The following is a 21,396-nucleotide window of genomic DNA, read 5'->3' as shown; positions in this document are numbered from 1 at the left end:
CTGTATAAGATTTTTCTACACACACATATACAAACACACAATCTTCCCTCCCACGAGTGTGACTTTCCACCTTCATAATGGCAAGTGTACATAACTTACAACCCCAACTGAGACCAAAATTTCTATTGCTAAGCAGGGTGGATACAGATTATGAGTTGGAAGGGACCTTGTAGGTCATCTAGTCCAACCCCCTGCTCAAGCAGGAAACCCAACACCATTTCTGACAGATGGCAGTCCAGTCTCTTCTTGAAAGCTTTCAGGGATGAAGCTCCCACAACTTCCGAAGGCAACTTCTGTTCCATGGGTTGATTGCTCTCTTTGTCAGAAAATTTCTCCTCATTTCTAGGTTGAAGCTCTCCTTGTTCAGTTTCCATCCATTATTCCTTGTCTAGCCTTTGGATGCCTTGGAAAATAGCTTGGCCCCTTCCTCTCTGTGGCAGCCCCTCAAATATTGGAGCACTGCTACCATGTCTCTCCTGGTCCTTCTCTTCACTAGACTAGCCATGCCCAGTTCCTGTAACTGTTCGTCGTATCTTTTAGCCTCCAATCCCCTAATTATCATAGTTGCTCTTCTTGGTGGTTATTAAGTGAGTCATGCCCAATTTTATGACCCTTTTTGCCACTACCAGTAGTCCTCGAGTTATGACCACACTTGAGCCCAAAATTTAGGTTAGCAAGTGAAACATTTCACTTCATAAAGTCATAAATATGAACCAGTTGCTGATCCTGTGACCCTGGAGATGCTGAAACGGTCGTAAGAGTGAAAAACGGTCATAAGACACTTTTTGTCAGTGCCGTTGTAACTTTGGTCACTAAATGAGCTGTTGTAAGTTGAGGACTACCTGTATAAGATTTTTCTACACACACATATACAAACACACAATCTTCCCTCCCACGAGTGTGACTTTCCACCTTCATAATGGCAAGTGTACATAACTTACAACCCCAACTGAGACCAAAATTTCTATTGCTAAGCAGGGTGGATACAGATTATGAGTTGGAAGGGACCTTGTAGGTCATCTAGTCCAACCCCCTGCTCAAGCAGGAAACCCAACACCATTTCTGACAGATGGCAGTCCAGTCTCTTCTTGAAAGCTTTCAGGGATGAAGCTCCCACAACTTCCGAAGGCAACTTCTATTCCATGGGTTGATTGCTCTCTTTGTCAGAAAATTTCTCCTCATTTCTAGGTTGAAGCTCTCCTTGGTCGGTTTCCGTCCATTATTCCTTGTCTGGCCTTCGGATGCCTTGGAAAAAAAGTTGACCCCCACCTCTCTGTGGCAGCCCCTCAAATATTGGAGCACTGCTACCATGTCTCTCCTGGTCCTTCTCTTCATTAGACTAGCCACGCCCAGTTCCTGTAACCGTTCTTCATATGTTTTAGCCTCCAATCCCCTAATTATCATGGTTGCTCTTCTTGGTGGTTATTAAGTGAGTCATGCCCAATTTTATGACCCTTTTTGCCACTACCAGTAGTCCTCGAGTTATGACCACACTTGAGCCCAAAATTTAGGTTAGCAAGTGAAACATTTCACTTCATAAAGTCATAAATATGAACCAGTTGCTGATCCTGTGACCCTGGAGATGCTGAAACGGTCCTAAGAGTGAAAAACGGTCATAAATCAAGGACGGCCTTAAGTAACTTTTTCTGTGCCCTTGTAACTTCAAACAGTTGCTAAACAAAGAGTTGTAAGTTGAGGACTACCTGTATAAGATTTTTCTACACACACATATACAAACACACAATCTTCCCTCCCACGAGTGTGACTTTCCACCTTCATAATGGCAAGCGTACATAACTTACAACCCCAACTGAGACCAAAATTTCTATTGCTAAACAGGGTGGATACAGATTATGAGTTGGAAGGGACCTTGTAGGTCATCTAGTCCAACCCCCTGCTCAAGCAGGAAACCCAACACCATTTCTGACAGATGGCAGTCCAGTCTCTTCTTGAAAGCTTTCAGGGATGAAGCTCCCACAACTTCCGAAGGCAACTTCTATTCCATGGGTTGATTGCTCTCTTTGTCAGAAAATTTCTCCTCATTTCTAGGTTGAAGCTCTCCTTGGTCGGTTTCCGTCCATTATTCCTTGTCTGGCCTTCGGATGCCTTGGAAAAAAAGTTGACCCCCACCTCTCTGTGGCAGCCCCTCAAATATTGGAGCACTGCTACCATGTCTCTCCTGGTCCTTCTCTTCACTAGACTAGCCACGCCCACAGAACCGGTAGTAACAAATTTTACATTTCACACCTGATTTGATCATATGACCCAGGGATGCTGCAACGGTCATAAGACACTTTTTGTCAGTGCCGTTGTAACTTTGGTCACTAAATGAGCTGTTGTAAGTTGAACATTACCTATAAGCAATTGCATCCCCTCATCTTGATTAACAAATGTAAAAAAAAAAAAATTGGCCACGCCCACCCAGTCACATTACCCCACCACCAAGCCACGCCCACAGAACCGGTAGTAACAAATTTTACATTTCACACCTGATTTGATCATATGACCCAGGGGATGCTGCAACAGTCATAAATCAAGGACGGCCTTAAGTAACTTTTTTCTGTGCCCTTGTAACTTCAAACAGTTGCTAAACAAAGAGTTGTAAGTTGAACATTACCTATAAGCAATTGCATCCCCTCATCTTGATTAACAAATGTGAAAACTCTTCCTCTCATCATCCATCTTTTAACAATAGGCAAACCAAATAAAGAATGCAATTTCCAACCCAATTATCAGCAAAATGTCCCAACAGAACTCTTAAAATATTAACTTTACTTCTTCCTAGTTAGTTAGTTTACTTTATCGATTAGCGCATGGACTATATCCAATTGCAGAGTTCCAAACACAAATTATTACTAACATCAGATAAAAACAATTTAAAGTGGAATTGGAATAAAATACACTTAAAATGGAATTGGAATAAAATACAATTTAAAACAAAATTGGAATAAATATGCAATTTAAAATGCGACTGGAACAAATTACAATAATTTAATATATGGATAAATAAAATATGGTAAAATTATATTTCAGTACTTCTTCCCAGCGTTATTCCTACACTATGGCAGGGTCCGCTTAAACGTTAAAATGTTAACATTACTTAATGCATATAAAACTCAACATTCTGCCTCTCAATTCTTAGCTGTTAACAAAATCCCATTTAAAAGGCCTGAGAGGCTCCCAATAGGCCAATGTAAACAAAATAAAAGAAAATCAAAGTTTAAACATAACGAAAGGAGACCGTTTCTCCTTTACAGAAGACAAGTTTTGTCTTTTGAACCAGTTTTGGCACAGTTCTTATCTGATCCTTGTCCAAGGAGACCAAAAGGCAGCACAAATTTACAGTGCTTCAGGATTGAGAAGAAGAAAAAAAATTGGCTGCTGCTAGTCTGGGATTCGAGGATCTGTGCATGCCAGGGTGTTTATTTTTTCCACTAGGTTTTTCTCACTGAAAAGCAGCACACATCTTGGCAGAAGGGCATGGCCCTCATCCTGCCAGTGGCAACAGAGGGAAAATTCTGAGTCTCTCTGAGTATTAGACTTTGTTACTTTCTGCTGAAAGTAGAGGCACAATGGCTCAGTGGTTAAAGATGCTGAGCTTGTCAGCTGGAAAGCGGATAGCTCGGTTTGAGACCCAAACACCATGCTCCTCCCCACCTAGTAGTTCGAAATCATGCAAATGTGAGTAAACAAATAGGTACCACTTCGGCAGGAAGATAACAGTGGTCTATGTACCTCGGTGTAGAATAGAAATAATAATAGAATAATAGAGTAGAGTAGAGTAGAGTAGAGTAGGAATAGGAATAGGAATAGGAATAGGAATAGGAATAGGAATAGGAATAGGAAGGGAAGGAAGGAAGGGAAGGGAAGAGAAGAGAAGAGAGAGAAGAGAAGAGAAGAGAAGAGAAGAGAAGAGAAGAGAAGAGAAGAGAAGAGAAGAGAAGAGAAGAGAAGAGAAGAGAAGAGAAGAGAAGAGAAGAGAAGAGAAGAGAAGAGAACCTGGAAGGGACCTTGGAGGTCTTCTAGTCCAGCCCCCTGCTCAAGCAGGAGAACCTATAGCCATGATGGCGAACCTATGGCACATGTGCCAGAGGTGGCATGCAGAGCCCTCTCTATGGGCACGCATGCCGTTACCCCAGCTCAGCCAACTAGTCATTGGGTTTCCAAGGTGCGCATGTGCGCCGGCCAGCTGGTGGTCAGGTTTTGTCAGGCGCGCCTTCCGGTTTGGGCACTCTGTGCCTAAAAGGTTCACCATCACTGACCTATACCATTTCAGTTAAGTGACTGTCTAGAGTCTACTAAAAACCTCCAATAATGGAGCCCCCACAATTTCTGGAACCAAAGCTGTTCCACTGGTTAATTGTCCTCAATCTTAGGAAGTTTTTCCTTAATTCCAAGTTGCTTCTCTCTTTGATTAGTTTCCAACCATTGTTTCTTGTCCTGCCCTCAGGTGCTTTGGAGAATAGTTTGACCCCCTCTTCTTTGTGGCAGCCCCTCAAGTACTGGAATACTGCTACCATGTCACCCCTAATTCTTCTTTTCTCTAGACTAGCCAAACCCAAATCCTGCAGCCGTTCTTCATATGCCTTTAGTCTCCAGGCCTTTGATCATGTTAAAGCATCTCAATCATGCTGGCCACATGACCACGGAAAGGGTCTTTGGACAATGCTGGCTCCCTTAGAGATGAGCACTGCCCCCTAGAGTCAGACATGACTGAAAAGGGGAAAACTTTACCTTTACCTTTTACTTACATTCTGCTGAATCCTACTCATTGCTATTTTTCAGTGGTGGGATTCAAATTTTTTACTACCGGTTCTGTGGCTGTGGCTTGGTCAGCGTGGCATGGCTTGGTGTGCATGGTAGGGGAAGGTTACTGCAAAATCCCCATTTCCTTCCCACTCCAGGGGAAGGTTACTGCAAAATCCCATGTCCTCCCAATCAGCTGGGACTCGGGAGGCAGAGAATAGATGGAGGTGGGGCCAGTCAGAGGTGTTATTTATCGGTTCTCCGAACCGGGAACATTTCACCCCTGATTGCAGGGCACTAGGAACAGCCGTAAATGCAAGCCAATCAACATCCAACATGCGGTCACATGACCAGGAGCCATCCATCAGAACTTTGAATCTGGGACATAAGTTCCTGTGGGGAGATTTATTGTAACTTCAAATGGCTGCTAAGCAATTGGTCATAAGTTGAGGACCTGTATGTTCCTAAATGCCCAAGGGACATTTAATTCTCATTCATTTAGTGATTTATATTGTATGGACCTCAGCTCCTGCTATTTATTCTTAGTTCCAAGCTTAATAGTGATTCATAATCTTTAAAAATTATGAAACATATTGTGTTATTCATAACCTCGTTTGCATTTTACTCTTATTCTTTTTGCTTCTCTTTTATTCCTATTGCTTTATTTCTTTTCTTAAAATCTTTAATTAAAAAAAATGTCTGGTATGTCATATACAAGTGATGTCCAGTTTGGCCAGGAGAAGCATGGACAGTGACTTCTCATACAATAAAATAGAGGATGTTATTTGGGATGGACGGAGGAAAATACTTTTTGCTGTACTTGGGCATCTTTTCCCAATTCAGAGATTTTGAAGGCGGCAACAGTCTTTGTCTTGGAGTAACACTGCCATCTGGTGGATGCTATGGAAATAGACTAGCTTTCAATTTTTAATTTCAAAAATTAAAGTTAAAGAGGAAACAAAAGCTAACAAGAATTAATATAAGCAAAGAAAACAAAGAAAAAGCCTAAAGTGCAAAAAAAAAAAGAAGGAAAAGAAATAAAAAAGAAGTAGGTAGAATTTCTAGTAGTAGACTTTATGTACAGCAAATATAAGTACAAATACAAAATTACCTCTCATTCTATGGTTTTAAAAAGTATATTTGTTGTAACTTCTTTTTACTAATCAGACTGTAATTAATTTCATTTTTTTCTGTTTCATGACAAAAATCTATAAAGGGTTTCCAGACAGCTATAAATAAAAATATTTTCTCTAATTAAGTAAGCTAATTTAGCCATCTCTGCCAGTTCTATCATTTTCCTGTATTGTGGGACCTTTCCATTTTTGAGCATATAATAACCTTGCCTCCTTCCTAAGCAAAGAGAATGACTGACCCAAAGTCACTTGGCCAGGCGCCATGCCTAAGGCAGGATTAGAACTCCCAGTCCAAAGTCACCAACTAGCTTTCATGCCTAAGGCAAGACTAGAATTCACGGTTCCTTGTCTATAGTCTGATCCCTTAACCACTACACCAAACTAATAATATTCAGGATACTAATATTTTTAGGGTGAGGAATCACAAATAAATAAATATGTATATATAATGATGGCTAACCTTTTCCGGACCTAGTGCCCAATGTGCGCACGTAGGTGCACGGATGTGCGCGTGCACGCCTGAAGCCCCCAAAACGCAATGTGTATGCAGCCCCATGCATGTGCCCCGCCCCAGCACAGGCATGTGCACCCCCCCATGTGCCATGGGTCCCATGCATGTGCGGCAGAGACCCAAGGACCAGCTGGTCAGCGGGAGGCGCGCACACATGTGCAGCGGAGCTGAACTGGGGTGTTGTAGCTCCAGCCCCCGAACCTGGCCCCATGTCCGAAAGTGCCTTGGAGCCGGGCCTGCTGCCAGAAAGTGACTTGGACAGTGAGGGGGAAGGGCCGTTAGGACTTACCTTGGAAGTACCGGCCTCCCTGGCTCAGCTCCAGGAGCCAGAAGCAGACCAGGTGAAAGAGATAACAAGGCCTCCATCCCCTGACTCTTTCCCCCCGCCAGGCCACGCCTGCAGACCCAGCTGACAGCAATCAGGCGTGGTTGAATCCTAGGTTTCGTAGGCAGGAGAGAAGGGAACAACTGAAGCAGGGGAGGGGCAGGCCTAAGAAGTGCTGAGTCATGGAGCCACACCCCACAGGATATAAAAGGCAGCCAGAGCTGGTGTGTCTCTTTGTATCAGGCAAATCCACTGATTGACTAGAGCTGAAGGTTGTGACTCACCAGCGTCTTGGCAGCTAACGAAGGCTCTTGGCAGACGCTGGCTCTTTTGCTGCCAGAGCTGATAAGAGCCGGCTAATTAAGCCATCTTTCGGACAGAGGCAAGGAGGACAGAACATCGGGGGCGACAGCTCACGTGCCATCAGAGAGGACGCTGCAAGCCACCTCTGGCACGCATGCCATAGGTTCGCCATCACGGATATATATGATAGCTATGTGGGTCCATAGGGTGGGATCAGTATAGAAATGCTATGCTTCCCCCCCCCCCCACCAATGCCTTTGAATCAGTGTTGACTCTTGGCTACTGCCTAAACCAGGGGTCTCCAACCTTGGCCACTTTAACCCCCCCCTTGCTGGCTGGGGGATTCTGGGAGTTGAAGTCCACCAGGCTTAAAGCGGCCAAAGTTGGAGACCCCTAGCCTAGGCAGGTCCCTGCGGTTTTGTTGGCAAAATTATAGAAGTGACTTGACAATAGACCTCTCCCCAACTCACTATGGCACCAAAGCATTTGGGGATGCCGGCTTTGGAAAGGCTGTTTAGGAAAAAGAGCAAAGAAGGGATTTTAAAGCAGTTTTGGTCTCTTTAATTGTTGCCCAATGCCAGGCGTTTAAAAGACCTTGCAAAGGGTTGTTTGAAATCGATGGGGAATCGTTGGATCTAGAGCGGCGTTTCTCAACCGTGGCAAATTGAAGATGTGTGGATTTTGACTCCCAGAATTCCCCAGCCAGCAAGGAATTCTGGGAGTCGAAGTTCAGGCTTCTTCCAAGGTGCCAAGGTTGAGAAATGCTGTTTTAGAGTAATTCCCCTCAGATACGGTGTGGTAATAAAAACAAGGAAGATAGGTTTTTTTCTAAGGAACGCCATGTGATGGAGGTAGGCCTAACCCTCTTTAAGGTTTAAAAAGGCTGGATCCCTGCCTAAACACAGAATAAAATCTCCGCAGTGTACAGGTAGTCCTTGATTTACAACGGTTCACTTAGTGACCGTTCAAAGTTACGACGACACTGAAAAAAGTGATTTGTGAGCATTTTTCACACTTAACAACCATTGCGGCATCCAACTGACTTCGCAACTGACTCGTATTTCTGACGGCTGCAGTGTCCCGGATCATGTGATCCCCTTTTGCGACCGTCTGACAAGCAAAATCAATGGGGAAAGCCAGATTCACTTAACAACCGGGTTATTAACTTAACAACTACAGGAATTCACTTAACAAGTGTGGCAGGAAAGGTCGTAAAATGGGGCAACATTCATTTAAATCATTGTCTTGCTTAGTAACGGAAATGTCGGGCTCAATTGTGGTCGTAAGTTGAGGATTACCTGTAAAGCGATTGGGTTTTTAATTTGAAGCATTGATACTTTTCTCTTTGACATGAACGGCTCCCCATAGATGAGAATGACACATAGGAAACTAGCTTAATATTGCCTGCTCACTCTTTCCTCAAACCAAGGTTGTCCGGATGAGGGCTAAAGAATCTCAGAACCCAACTCGTTTGAAGGATACCAAATCTGAGTCACCAATCTGTACATTTAGAAGATTCTAAATTCAGATTTTTCTGCTTTTCCCCCTCTTTCTTTGTTCTTTGTTCTTCACTCCTCTGAAAACAACAAAATACCTTATCCCACCAGACTTGAAATCCTAGGCTTAGAAAACTTAGAACTCCGTCACCTTCGACAAGACCTAAGTTTAATTCATAGAATCATCTATTGTAATGTCCTTCCTGTTAAAGACTACTTCAGCTTCAATTGCAATAATACAAGAGCAAACAATAGATTTAAACTTAATGTCAACCGCTTTAATCTAGATTGCAGAAAATATGACTTGTGTAACAGAATCATCAGTGCTTGGAACACTTTACCTGACTCTGTGGTCTCTTCTCATAACCCCAAAAGCTTTAACCAAAAACTTTCTACTATTGACCTCACCCCATTCCTAAGAGGACCGTAAGGGGCGTGCATAAGAGCACAAACGTGCCTACCATTCCTGTCCTATTGTTTTTCTTTTCTTCTTCTTCATATATATATATATATATATATATATATATATATATATATATATATATATATATATATATATATATATATATATATATATATATATATATATATACAGCTATAGCCTACATTTACTGCAGCTCAGACTAATCTGAGCACAACCAAGCCCCCACCCAAAGAGGACACATCCCCATCCAATCAGAGCCCCCAAAAACCCCATCCAATCAGAGCACAGCCAAGCTCCCACCCAATCAGTTCAAATAAATAAATACTAGCAGTTAAAAGGAAGAAACAGCTGCAGTCACACATTGCTCCCAGAAGCACGAAGCTGAAGCCTGAAGATGACGAATGAGACTTCAACTCACATTGCCCTGACAACTTCCAATTTTATGGAGAAAACCGAATAACCAAAGATCTACATATATATATATATATATATATATATATATATATATATATATATATATATATATATATATATATATATATATATATATATATATATATATATATATATATATATATATATATATATATATATATATATATATATATGCTTATACTTACTTATATTTCCTCATATATATGTTTATATACAATATAATTATATATAGTATATTATATATACTATATACTATATAATAAATTTTTGTGTGATGCTTATATATATTGTTGTGACAAATAAATAAATAAATAAAAAGATAAAGATTAAAAAAAATTTGAAAGTCCACCATTCTTTCTCAGAAGACAGAGGTGTTCATAGAAGGTGATGTGTTTTTCTCCTTCAACTCACATTGCCCTGACAACGCTGCCTTTTTCGGATGATCTCGAAAGCTCACTGATTCTTTTCTAAAGTATCAAAAAGCATAAGAACATATTGAAATCATTTTCTTTGGGAAGGCCTTTTTCCAAACACAAAATGAAAGAAAAGAAAAAAAAATCTTGCTTATGCATACATGTTTTGGCTGCATTATTAGAGTGCAGGAACTTAAACGGACAAAGATTTTTTGAGGATATTTATGTGATCTACACTAGAGCCGTAAATGGGGCAAACGTTTGATGTACAGCTCAACTCAAAATTTCCACTAACAACAAAAATCATTCAAGAGACCATTTGAGGTTTTTTTCCTATATAAAAACATTTGTAAAAGTCTTCTTAGCTCTTCCATGCCAACTTGGAGTTAATTCCACCAATGGCATTGGCCTCCTTCTGCTGGCATTTGATTTGCTTAAGTGGTTTTATATTAGTTGAAGGAAAAAAATTAGCATGGGCCAAACCTTTGAAAACATTATGAAGTGATGCTGGATCTTAGACCTGGATTAAAATAGGAATACATAGACGAAGGAAAGGGAAAAACAGAATTATCATTGTTGCCACCTTTCTCCCCAGAGAGAATGAAACTTCTACAGATTCCTCTGTGATCTTTTTCCTTTAAAAAGTTTCTTAGATCAGAAGCCATTCAGGAAACGAGTTTCAATTTTGCATATTGAACAGAAATACAAAAGTATTCTCCTCCCAACGGCATGCTAATTGTTGTTGTTTTTAAGGGACTTTGATTTCTACAGCTAATTTGTGACACTCCCGAATGTTGTCATTTACAGATGGAGAAACCAACAATGATGAAATTTGGGAGTCGAGTCCGAGTTGTCGTGTCACCATATAGAAATCTTGCAAAGCCCTCCAATTGTCTCAGAGCTTCAAGTCTGTAGACATATCAAGTTCAGTGTTATGTCTGTGAAATGTCTGAAGATTCGAAAGATTATTCTCAGCTTAAAGCTGAGCTATTTTGAGATCAGAAGAGTGTCAGAAAATTTCCAATACGTTGAGTTTTTGATGATCTCAAAGCTTAGTTGTCTTCTTGCCATTACCAGGTTAGGTCAAAACAAACGACTGAGTTCAGAGACAATCAAGCATATTCAATTGATCAACCTTGAGCTTCACATCAGGTTGGCCCTTCCGATAAGAAAGGTGACCCATTTCATGTTTGAAGCTGCTGTTTTGAGCTCAAAATCGTTCCAAATGTTTCCCACAACCCAGAAGTCCCTTTTGAAGAGTCTTCTATCTTTAGAGCAGGGGTCTCCAACCTTGGTCACTTGGTCAGCAAAGCTGGCTGAGGAATTCTGGGAGTTGAAGTCCACAAGTCTTAAAGTGACCAAGGTTGGAGACTCCTGCTTTAGAGAGTTTTGCTTTGGCAGCAAGTTCCCTCAGGACTTGCAGCGAAGGGCCCTCCTGTGTCAGGGAAAGAGCCGAGGACTGCCTCTCTCTCTGCAAGTCAAAGTTTGCCTTCTTTGGCCTCTGCCGAGATGCTCAGCCTGCCTTGAGTGACGTGTCCTTCATGTCTTCACAGATATGCCTCCACTGCTGCCGATGGACCTCAAGGGGGAACCAGGACCACCGGGAAAACCAGGCCCGAGAGGACCACCTGGGCCACCAGGCTATCCCGGGAAACCAGGCACCGGGAAACCAGGACTTCATGGGCAACCTGGACCTGCTGGGCCCCCTGGCTTTTCCGGCATCGGCAAACCTGGCCTTCCAGGACTTCCGGGCAAGGCTGGCATGAAGGGGATGCCAGGGCCGTCAGGGGAGATCGGCCCACGAGGAGACCAAGGGCTGCGGGGCTGGCCGGGACCACCTGGATTGCCTGGGCCTGCTGGACTCTCTGTGAATGGGAAACCAGGCCCAAACGGGAGCCCGGGGCTCCCTGGATTCCGGGGAGAACCTGGGCCCAAAGGAGAACCCGGCCTGCGAGGCGAGCCTGGAGCAAAGGGCGAGAATGGGGTGGGGAAGCCCGGACTGACGGGCCCCCGAGGTAATGGGGGACTGCCTGGCCCTGCAGGACCTCCAGGCCTTCCAGGCCTTGGAAAACCTGGCCTGGATGGGTTGCCTGGGGCTCCGGGAAGCAAAGGGGACTTGGGGCTTCCGGGGGAGCCAGGGCTCAGTGGACAACCTGGGCCTATGGGCCCTCGTGGTCCTCCAGGTCTGGACGGCACTGGGCTGCCTGGCATAGCTGGCATGCCGGGTCTGCCAGGCCACTTGGGGCCTAAGGGTGAACCTGGCTTGCGTGGCCTTCCAGGGCTGCCTGGCGCTACAGGGTATGGGAAACCAGGGCTTCCTGGCTTGAAGGGGGACCGTGGGCAACCGGGAGTGCCAGGAGTAATCGGCGACAAAGGGGAGCCCGGGATGGACGGAGAGCCAGGGGAGATGGGGCCCCCTGGCTTGGTTGGAGGCCCTGGTCCTCAGGGTGTCATGGGTTTGCCAGGCAAGCATGGGCTCCCTGGCGTGAAAGGTGAAGTAGGGCCAAGTGGGCCTATGGGACCCCCAGGTCTGCGGGGAGACCAGGGGCCCAATGGCTTTGCGGGCAAGCCGGGGATTCCTGGGGAGAGAGGGCTCCCCGGTGCCACAGGGATGCCTGGCCCAATGGGTCCCAAGGGGGAAAGTGGCTTCATGGGGCTTCCCGGGGCCCCAGGCTCTACTGGACCCCATGGGATCAAGGGAGACGCTGGGATCCCAGGCCAACCAGGCCTCAGGGGCCCTTCAGGGATACCAGGTTTGCAAGGCCCCTCGGGTCCCATGGGCCCCCAAGGTTTGACAGGCTTGAAAGGTGAACCTGGGCCCCCGGGAGCCCCTGGAATCAGCCGAGTTGGAGAGCCAGGCATGATAGGTCCTGCTGGCCCTCCAGGGGTTCCTGGAAATCCTGGCATCATTGGGCTCCCAGGACCCCCGGGTCCGCCTGGGGCCCCAGGAATATCGCCTGAGTTTCAGGGCCACCATTTGCCCGACGGAAGTGTTGATGGAGCAGTGTTGGGGAACGGCAAGCCTGGGAAACCGCAGTTTGGCCGAGGGGAACTCTCTGCCCAAATGTTGCCAGCTTTCACCGCCATCCTGAGCTCGCCTTTCCCAGCCTCAGGAATGCCCGTAAAATTCGACAGGACTTTGTACAATGGGCAGAACGGCTATAACCCAGGAACAGGCATCTTCACTTGTCCCATTTCTGGCATCTATTACTTCGCCTATCACGTCCACGTGAAAGGAACCAATGTCTGGGTGGCCCTTTATAAAAACAACGTGCCGGCCACCTACACTTACGACGAGTACAAAAAGGGCTATTTAGACCAAGCGTCGGGCAGCGCCGTGCTTGAACTCAAGGAAAACGACCAAGTCTGGATCCAGATGCCATCAGACCAAGCCAACGGTCTCTACTCCACCGAATATATCCATTCTTCTTTTTCCGGATTCCTTCTCTGCCCCACATAACGGCTGTTGGAAGTTGCTCTTTTCTTCCCTTGAGTCATAAACTTGTCTTTTTTGAAAAACAAAAACAAAAAAATAGGAAAGTCACTGGGAAGGATGGTGCGAGCCACGATCGCTTTGACCCAGCCAAGGAGAGCATCCGGGAAAGAGAACCGTTGTTACTGGACCACCTGGGGATTCTGAATTTGATTTATCCTTATGACGGCATGGCCTGGCAAGCCCACAGATGCTGCCCGTCACGTCTTTGGAGCCCTCGAAAGTCAGAAAGGGTTGGGGAAGCTCTGCCAACAAAAGTCACTTTTAACGTTGTGGGTTTTTTTTTTAAAAAAAAAATCAGCTTAAGGCACCATTTTCCTTTGTTTAGCTCTTTTAAAATGTGATTTCGGTCGACGCCTGAGGCATAATGAAGACCCAGAAGGGTGAATTATGAAATCGTGAAATGCTTTGCTTTAAGCATCTTTTACGCAAGGCTCTGTTGTATCTTTAAAGCATCCAGTTTGGTGATTGTGGGAAAAGGGATGACAAAGGAACTCTTTATTTCAAAGCCATACAGAGACTTCTAAAATCAACTGGAAAAAGCCAGACACCGTAAATCATGCGTTTAATAGCCCAGGGTTATATAAACCGGTCAAATGTCCATCAGGTGCAAGGCAGTAGTTTAAATAAATAAATATACTTCTATAAATATCTGAGTATTAAAGCACTGCAGATATTGCTAATTTTATATATATATATATATAAAAGACTGAATTGTGTTAAGTTCAAACACCTTGTTACCGTGTTTCCTCAGGATCTGCAGATTGTAGACGAAGGTGGCTGTACCAAATTCCATACAATATGTGATATCTTTTCTAAGTAGAATTCTTGGTGTCCCTTCAGTGTAATTCCCACAATGGTGCTGAATAATATTTTCCTAATATTAGTTCCTTTAAAAGACATTTTGAGTAGTGCAATATCCTTTTTAAAAAAAAAAAAAGATGCAAAGTTTTGGGTTTTTGCAGTGTTTTTTTTAGAGCAGCCATCTGTACCCCTTAAATACAAAAAAAAGAGTTTTTTGTCATCCGAAGAAATAATAGCACATGAAAAATACGCTAAGGATACCTTTCTGCATAAATGGTGGAGAAGATAGATAGATTTAATTAACTATTCTTTTTATAGATTGTGAAATGGCCAGAGCAGCTTAGTATGTTTTTCAAATTTATTGTAAACATATATATATACATTTAAACAACTCGACTGGAACAACAATTGCAATCAACGCTGAGTTTGTTGACAAACATTCTAGGTTGACATGAGTGAAAAACATCACACCTTGGGCTGTAAAAGGAGCAGCAAAAGGAAACTGCTGGAAATATTTGGCTCATCTGCTATTACAAATATTCTACCAACTGCCTTTCCCCCCCCCTTCCCATCCTTTTTTTTCTTTTAAAGTGATCTGATTTGTCTGATTTAGGTACAACAAAAGAAACAGGCTAATATTTCTCATTCAATCTGGTTTGTTTTCTAAATTCCTGAAGATGACAACAATAATAATCCTAATGGTACCCACTACTTGCAAAATAACTTCTTTATTTTCACCTTGGTTTCCCTCAGGCTAAAAAATTAAAAGGAGCCATGGGAGGGCCCATTTTCTGTGTGCCTCATACTCAAAAGGCCAATTTTAGAGGCTTGTATTCTTGTTTCAAGTGTATTTTCCTGTGGAGAAAAGCCTTTTGGTCCTATTCATTCAGACACCATTAGCTCAGAGAAAATACGTTACCAGTTAGCAAAATCTGAAGGGGAAAAAAATGAAGTATTCTAAGAGCAGAAGAGAATAACATAAATAAATCCAGGTTTTTGCTCTAGGTGCCCAGAGCATCATTTATTTGTAGCATGCTCTACTGCAAAGGTCTCCAACCTTGGCAACTTTAAGCCTGGTGGACTTCAACTCCCAGAATTCCCCAGCCAGCAAAGCTTTGCTTTGCTGGCTGGGGAATTCTGGGAGTTGAAGTCCACCAGGCTTAAAGTTGCCAAGGTTGGAGACCCCTGCTCTACTGGACATAAAATCTTTTCTTATCTGTGTACACAGGTAGCCCTCAACTTACGACCACAATAGAGCCCAAAATTTTCTAACGGTAAGACAGTTGTTAAGTGAGTTTTTCCCCCTTTTACAGCCTTTCTTGCCATAGTTGTTAAGTGAATCAATGCAATTTGTTAAGTTAGTGGCGTGGCTGTTAAGTGAATTTGGCCTTCCCCGTTGACTTTGCTTGTCCAAGGGTCGCAAAAGAGGATCGCATGACATGGGGATGCTACAACGGTTGTGTGAAAAACGGTCATAAGTCGCTTTTTTCATTGCTGTTGTAACTTCAAACGGTCACTAAATGAATGGCTGTAAGTCAAGGGCTCCCTGTATTGGTCATTTGTGTGCTGACAAGGCACAAAACAAAGTCAGTAGACAACATTTTCTCCAAGTTCAAAAAACGGGGGAATGAGTTCCGAAGTTTTACAAGCTGATTATTTTTTTCCCTATACGAAACATGACCCGTCTGTATGTTAATGCATTCTAAACGTCACAACAAAGCAGCGATCGCATACAGAACGATGAAGCGTGGGGCTGAAGAGGCTAACCAGCAAAGCCATCCTTAGCGTATCTTTGTGGACATCTACAGCATCTAATCTTCTGTCAGAAAAGGTTGGGGGTTTTGGCATTTGGGAGGACTTGTACGAAGTGAGTTTCAGTCAGCCGGAAACGCAGGCCTGGGACGTCCTTACAATGTGCATCTTCATATACCATTGGGATATCCTTAAAAAAAACAAATGTGCTAGTATCTTTGTTTCTACTATATAAAGGATTTTTTTTTCCAGTTTTGTAAATACTTATGTTACATGCACTGTTCATAGTAAATTTTGTTTTGAAATGCACTCTTGTTTTGTGATCAGAAACTGGCCTTCACTTCTGAACTGAAATTACAGTACTTGATTGTATTTGATCCAACTTCAATAAATCTTATTTTACAGAGATTTATTTTTATTGCCCGTAATCACCTGCAAACACATGTATGTACGTATGAATGTATATATGTATGTATGTGTACACATATGTGTGTATTTGCTCCCAGAAGCACGAAGCTGAAGCCTGAAGATGACGAATGAGACTTCGTCGAAACGTCGCCAAGACACTTCCAATTTTATGCGGGAGAAAACCCGAATAACCAAAGACCTACATACAAACACCCGCGAAAACCTCAGAAAACAAATATATATATATATATTTGTTTTCTGAGGTTTTCGCGGGTGTTTGTATAGGTCTTTGGTTGTTCGGTTTTCTCCGTAAAATTGAAGTGTCTTGGCGACGTTCGATAAGTCTCATTCGTCATCTTCAGGCTTCAGCCGTGCTCTGGGAGCAATGTGTGATCGCAGCTGTTTCTTCCTTTTAACTGCTAGTGGGGTTTGAACTGATTGGGTGGGAGCTTGGCTGTGCTCTGATTGGATGGGGTTTTCTGTGCTCTGATTGGCTGGGGTGTGTCCTGTGTTGGTGGGGGCTTGGTTGTGCTCAGTCTAGTCTGTGCTGCAGGGGATTTGAGCTGGTGAGCTGCATAGCTGTTGTTTGGCTTTGTGGTCGTGCTACATCTTCATAGTGGGTGTCAGTCTGCTGCATGAATGGATTGGAGGGGTTTGAAATGGCTAATGTTGCAGCTGCGGTCTGGCTTCTGGTCCTTGGTCGTGCTTCATGATCAGTGTGGGTTTGGGTCTGCTTTCTGGGTGGATGTGGTGGTGACATCCTGTGTGGACCTTGTGAGTGTGGGTCTGGTGTCATTCCTCGTGTTAGGGACTCGTTTGTCAATAAGGCGGGTTTCCAAATGGCTGGTAGGCGGGAGGTGTCATCTCGTTTGTTCATGCTGTGTGGGCGTTTTTCTATCTCAATGGCTTCTCTGATTATTCTGTTGTTAAAGTGTTCAGTTTTGGCAATAGTTCTGGTCTTTTAAAGTCAATATCATGTCCTGTGACTTTAAAGTGTTGGACCAGGGAAAGTTAGTTCCTCTTTTGAATGAGTTCTTGTGTTCTTCAATCGTGCACTTATTCTTCTGTTGGTTTGTCCAATGTATGTGGTGGGGCAGGCGGTGCATGGGATTTCATATACTCCTTGATTTTCTAACTCAATTTTGTCTTTGGGGTTTCTTAGGATGGTGGATATTTTTCTGTTTGTGCAGAATGCTGTCTTGATGTTGTGTTTGTGGAGGATCTTGCTGATTCTGTCTGTGGTGCCTTTTATATATGGGAGGAGGGCTGTGCCGTTTTCTTGTTCTCTGTCTTGGATTTTAGTGGGGGGTTCTTTTTGGATTAGCTTGGTAATCTTATTTCTTTGGAATCCATTGGATGTTAGTACGTTAGTGAGAGTGTCTAGTTCGGGTTTTAGGTGTTGTTCATCAGCTAAGCATTTTGTTCTGGAGATGAGTGTCTTGGCTACGGAGTTGATCTGTGCTGGGTGGTGGTGTGAGAGTGCGTGCAGATAGCGGTTTGTGTGTGTTTTCTTCTGGTAGATGGTGTGTCCTAGGGAGCCATTGGGTTTTCTGTAGACTAAGACATCCAGGAAGGGAAGTTGGTTATTAACTTCTGTTTGGCCACACGGGAAAGAAAAACTTGACAACTTCCTCACACACCTCAATAGCCTACACCCCAAAATACAGTTCACCATGGAAACACCCACTATGAAGATGTAGCACGACCACAAAGCCAAACAACAGCTATGCAGCTCACCAGCTCAAATCCCCCTACAGCACAGACTAGACTGAGCACAACCAAGCCCCCACCAACACAGGACACACCCCCAGCCAATCAGAGCACAAAAAACCCCATCCAATCAGAGCACAGCCAAGCTCCCACCCAATCAGTTCAAACCCCCACTAGCAGTTAAAAGGAAGAAACAGCTGCGATCACACATTGCTCCCAGAAGCACGAAGCTGAAGCCTGAAGATGACGAATGAGACTTCGTCGAAACGTCGCCAAGACACTTCCAATTTTATATATATATATTTGTTTTCTGAGGTTTTCACGGGTGTTTGTATATAGGTCTTTGGTTGTTCGGGTTTTCTCCGTAAAATTGAAGTGTCTTGGCGCCGAAGTCTCATTCGTCATCTTCAGGCTTCAGCTTCGTGCTTCTGGGAGCAATGTGTGATCGCAGCTGTTTCTTCCTTTTAACTGCTAGTGGGGTTTGAACTGATTGGGTGGGAGCTTGGCTGTGCTCTGATTGGATGGGGTTTTCTGTGCTCTGATTGGCTGGGGGTGTGTCCTGTGTTGGTGGGGGCTTGGTTGTGCTCAGTCTAGTCTGTGCTGCAGGGGGATTTGAGCTGGTGAGCTGCATAGCTGTTGTTTGGCTTTGTGGTCGTGCTACATCTTCATAGTGGGTGTCAGTCTGCTGCATGAATGGATTGGAGGGGTTTGAAATGGCTAATGTTGCAGCTGCGGTCTGGCTTCTGGTCCTTGGTCGTGCTTCATGATCAGTGTGGGTTTGGGTCTGCTTTCTGGGTGGATGTGGTGGTGACATCCTGTGTGGACCTCGTGAGTGTGGGTCTGGTGTCATTCCTCGTGTTAGGGACTCGTTTGTCAATAAGGGCGGGTTTCCAAATGGCTGGTAGGCGGGAGGTGTCATCTCGTTTGTTCATGCTGTGTGGGCGTTTTTCTATCTCAATGGCTTCTCTGATTATTCTGTTGTTAAAGTGTTCTGTTTTTGCGATAGTTCTGGTCTTTTAAAGTCAATATCATGTCCTGTGACTTTAAAGTGTTGGACCAGGGAAGAAGTTGGTTCCTCTTTTGAATGAGTTCTTGTGTTCTTCAATCGTGCACTTATTCTTCTGTTGGTTTGTCCAATGTATGTGGTGGGGCAGGCGGTGCATGGGATTTCATATACTCCTTGATTTTCTAACTCAATTTTGTCTTTGGGGTTTCTTAGGATGGTGGATATTTTTCTGTTTGTGCAGAATGCTGTCTTGATGTTGTGTTTGTGGAGGATCTTGCTGATTCTGTCTGTGGTGCCTTTTATATATGGGAGGAGGGCTGTGCCGTTTTCTTGTTCTCTGTCTTGGATTTTAGTGGGGGTTCTTTTGGATTAGCTTGGTAATCTTATTTCTTTGGAATCCATTGGATGTTAGTACGTTAGTGAGAGTGTCTAGTTCGGGTTTTAGGTGTTGTTCATCAGCTAAGCATTTTGTTCTGAGATGAGTGTCTTGGCTACGGAGTTGATCTGTGCTGGGTGGTGGTGTGAGTGCGTGCAGATAGCGGTTTGTGTGTGTTTTCTTCTGGTAGATGGTGTGTCCTAGGGAGCCATTGGGTTTTCTGTAGACTAAGACATCCAGGAAGGGAAGTTGGTTATTAACTTCTGTTTGGCCACACGGGAAAGAAAAACTTGACAACTTCCTCACACACCTCAATAGCCTACACCCCAAAATACAGTTCACCATGGAAACACCCACTATGAAGATGTAGCACGACCACAAAGCCAAACAACAGCTATGCAGCTCACCAGCTCAAATCCCCCTCCAGCACAGACTAGACTGAGCACAACCAAGCCCCCACCAACACAGGACACACCCCCAGCCAATCAGAGCACAGAAAAAACCCCATCCAATCAGAGCACAGCCAAGCTCCCACCCAATCAGTTCAAACCCCCACTAGCAGTTAAAAGGAAGAAACAGCTGCGATCACACATTGCTCCCAGAAGCACGAAGCTGAAGCCTGAAGATGACGAATGAGACTTCGTCGAAACGTCGCCAAGACACTTCCAATTTTACACGGGAGAAAACCCGAACAACCAAAGCCCTATATATATATATATATATATATATATATATATATATATATATATATATATGTAGGTCTTTGGTTAGATGGTTAGATATATATATGGGCATCTTATCTACATAGCAACCCTTTGTAAAAGACAAAAGGAAAAGCAGATGGCTTATAAGCCAACATGCATACAATTACCTCTTGTTAAGGACCGGATGGTCTTGGGGCAGGCCTTGGGATTCTTTTGGTTAATCAAAACAAGGAGTGAAAAGAATTCCAGAGAAGTGGTCATTTTGTCAATTAGTTTGTTCAGGCCAGGAAAAAGCCAAATCTACACACCTGGCCTGGCTTTTCCCAATTTTTAAAAAAATTCTTTAGGATTATGATCTCTTGACCAGCTTTTTATTTTTTTGTCCCGCAGTGAGTATTACATGGCTAATAATACTTTTGTCTGAAATCTTCTATAAAAGGAGTTCTTTGTTAAAAACATCGCTTTGAATCTCTCACCACTTTTTTTGGCATGCCCTTGCTGCTCTCTGAGCTTGTTTCCTTGCAGACGTTTATTTACCAAACCAGTTAACATCATCAGTGTTGCTTTGTCTTCCTTTCTATCTTCAGTCCAGAAGTTCTTATTTTCTGTTTTTAAAGTGCTTCTGTATTACTGGCCCAATTTAGCATGCATCTATGTAGAAGTGCCAAACTGTGCACATGTCTATCTGTGGCGATATGATTTGCTTCCTTTGTGACAATTGGGAGTTTTTATCCTTTTTTCCTTCTCCTTCAATAACTGAAGACTGGGTAAAACAAATCACTTCTTCTCTTGAATCCTTCACCTTTCCCTAATGGAAATGACTCTACTAAACTCCCCATAGACTATTAACTGTTACTTTGATTGCCTTGTGGTGCCATTAGCCTCAATTACGTTTGTTAAACTCCCCTCAGTTTGTTAACTGCTTATTAATTTGATTGCCCTGCATGGTATTAACCTTAAGTAGAACTGGTTACTAATTAGACTTTCACTTTTCAGCTGCCAAAACACTCAAGCTTGATCAACAGCGGCTATGTCCTAACAAAACTGGAACTGTAGGAGGCCACAAATCCACCTGGGTAGTGAACGGGGTGTACCTGATCAACCCAGTGTGCCTTTCCTGGCTTCCATTATCAGCACATCCAATGCATTTTGAGCTACACTGCAGGAAATCCCTTAATACTTCAATTTATTTATTTATTAAATGTATACGCTACCCATTTCACTATTGAAGTGACTCTGGGAGTTTGCAGAAATGGGATTGATACCTCCATTAGCAACACCATCAGAGGTGGACTGATTGGGCCGGAAGTAAACAATTTGTTACGTAGAGTAACTCATGAAGCCAGCAGAGACCATC

The 21,396-nt window shown here is 43.6% G+C and overlaps 1 protein-coding gene across 8 annotated transcripts in view; it reads left to right on the top strand.

The window, feature by feature from the left end:
• The window catches only part of COL8A2 (collagen type VIII alpha 2 chain), a 293,599-nt gene extending 277,538 nt beyond the window's left edge, over window positions 1-16,061 (top strand). For 6 of the 8 annotated variants that reach the window (XM_058196268.1, XM_058196263.1, XM_058196262.1 and 3 more), the window contains one exon: window positions 11,340-15,188. In XM_058196268.1, the coding sequence (XP_058052251.1) occupies window positions 11,340-13,246 (1,907 nt within the window). In that variant the 3' untranslated portion in view covers window positions 13,247-15,188. Of the gene's footprint in view, window positions 1-11,339; window positions 15,190-15,257 lie in introns of those variants that run through there. The other 2 variants (XR_009156632.1, XM_058196269.1) reach the window with 2 other exon arrangements.
• The last annotated feature ends 5,335 nt before the right edge of the window (window positions 16,062-21,396 follow it).

The sequence above is a fragment of the Ahaetulla prasina genome, chromosome 10 (assembly GCF_028640845.1).
Source record: "Ahaetulla prasina isolate Xishuangbanna chromosome 10, ASM2864084v1, whole genome shotgun sequence".
Taxonomy (NCBI): Eukaryota; Metazoa; Chordata; class Lepidosauria; order Squamata; family Colubridae; genus Ahaetulla; species Ahaetulla prasina.
Note: the sequence above shows the minus strand (reverse complement) of the source record. Positions and strands in the feature narration are given on the sequence as shown.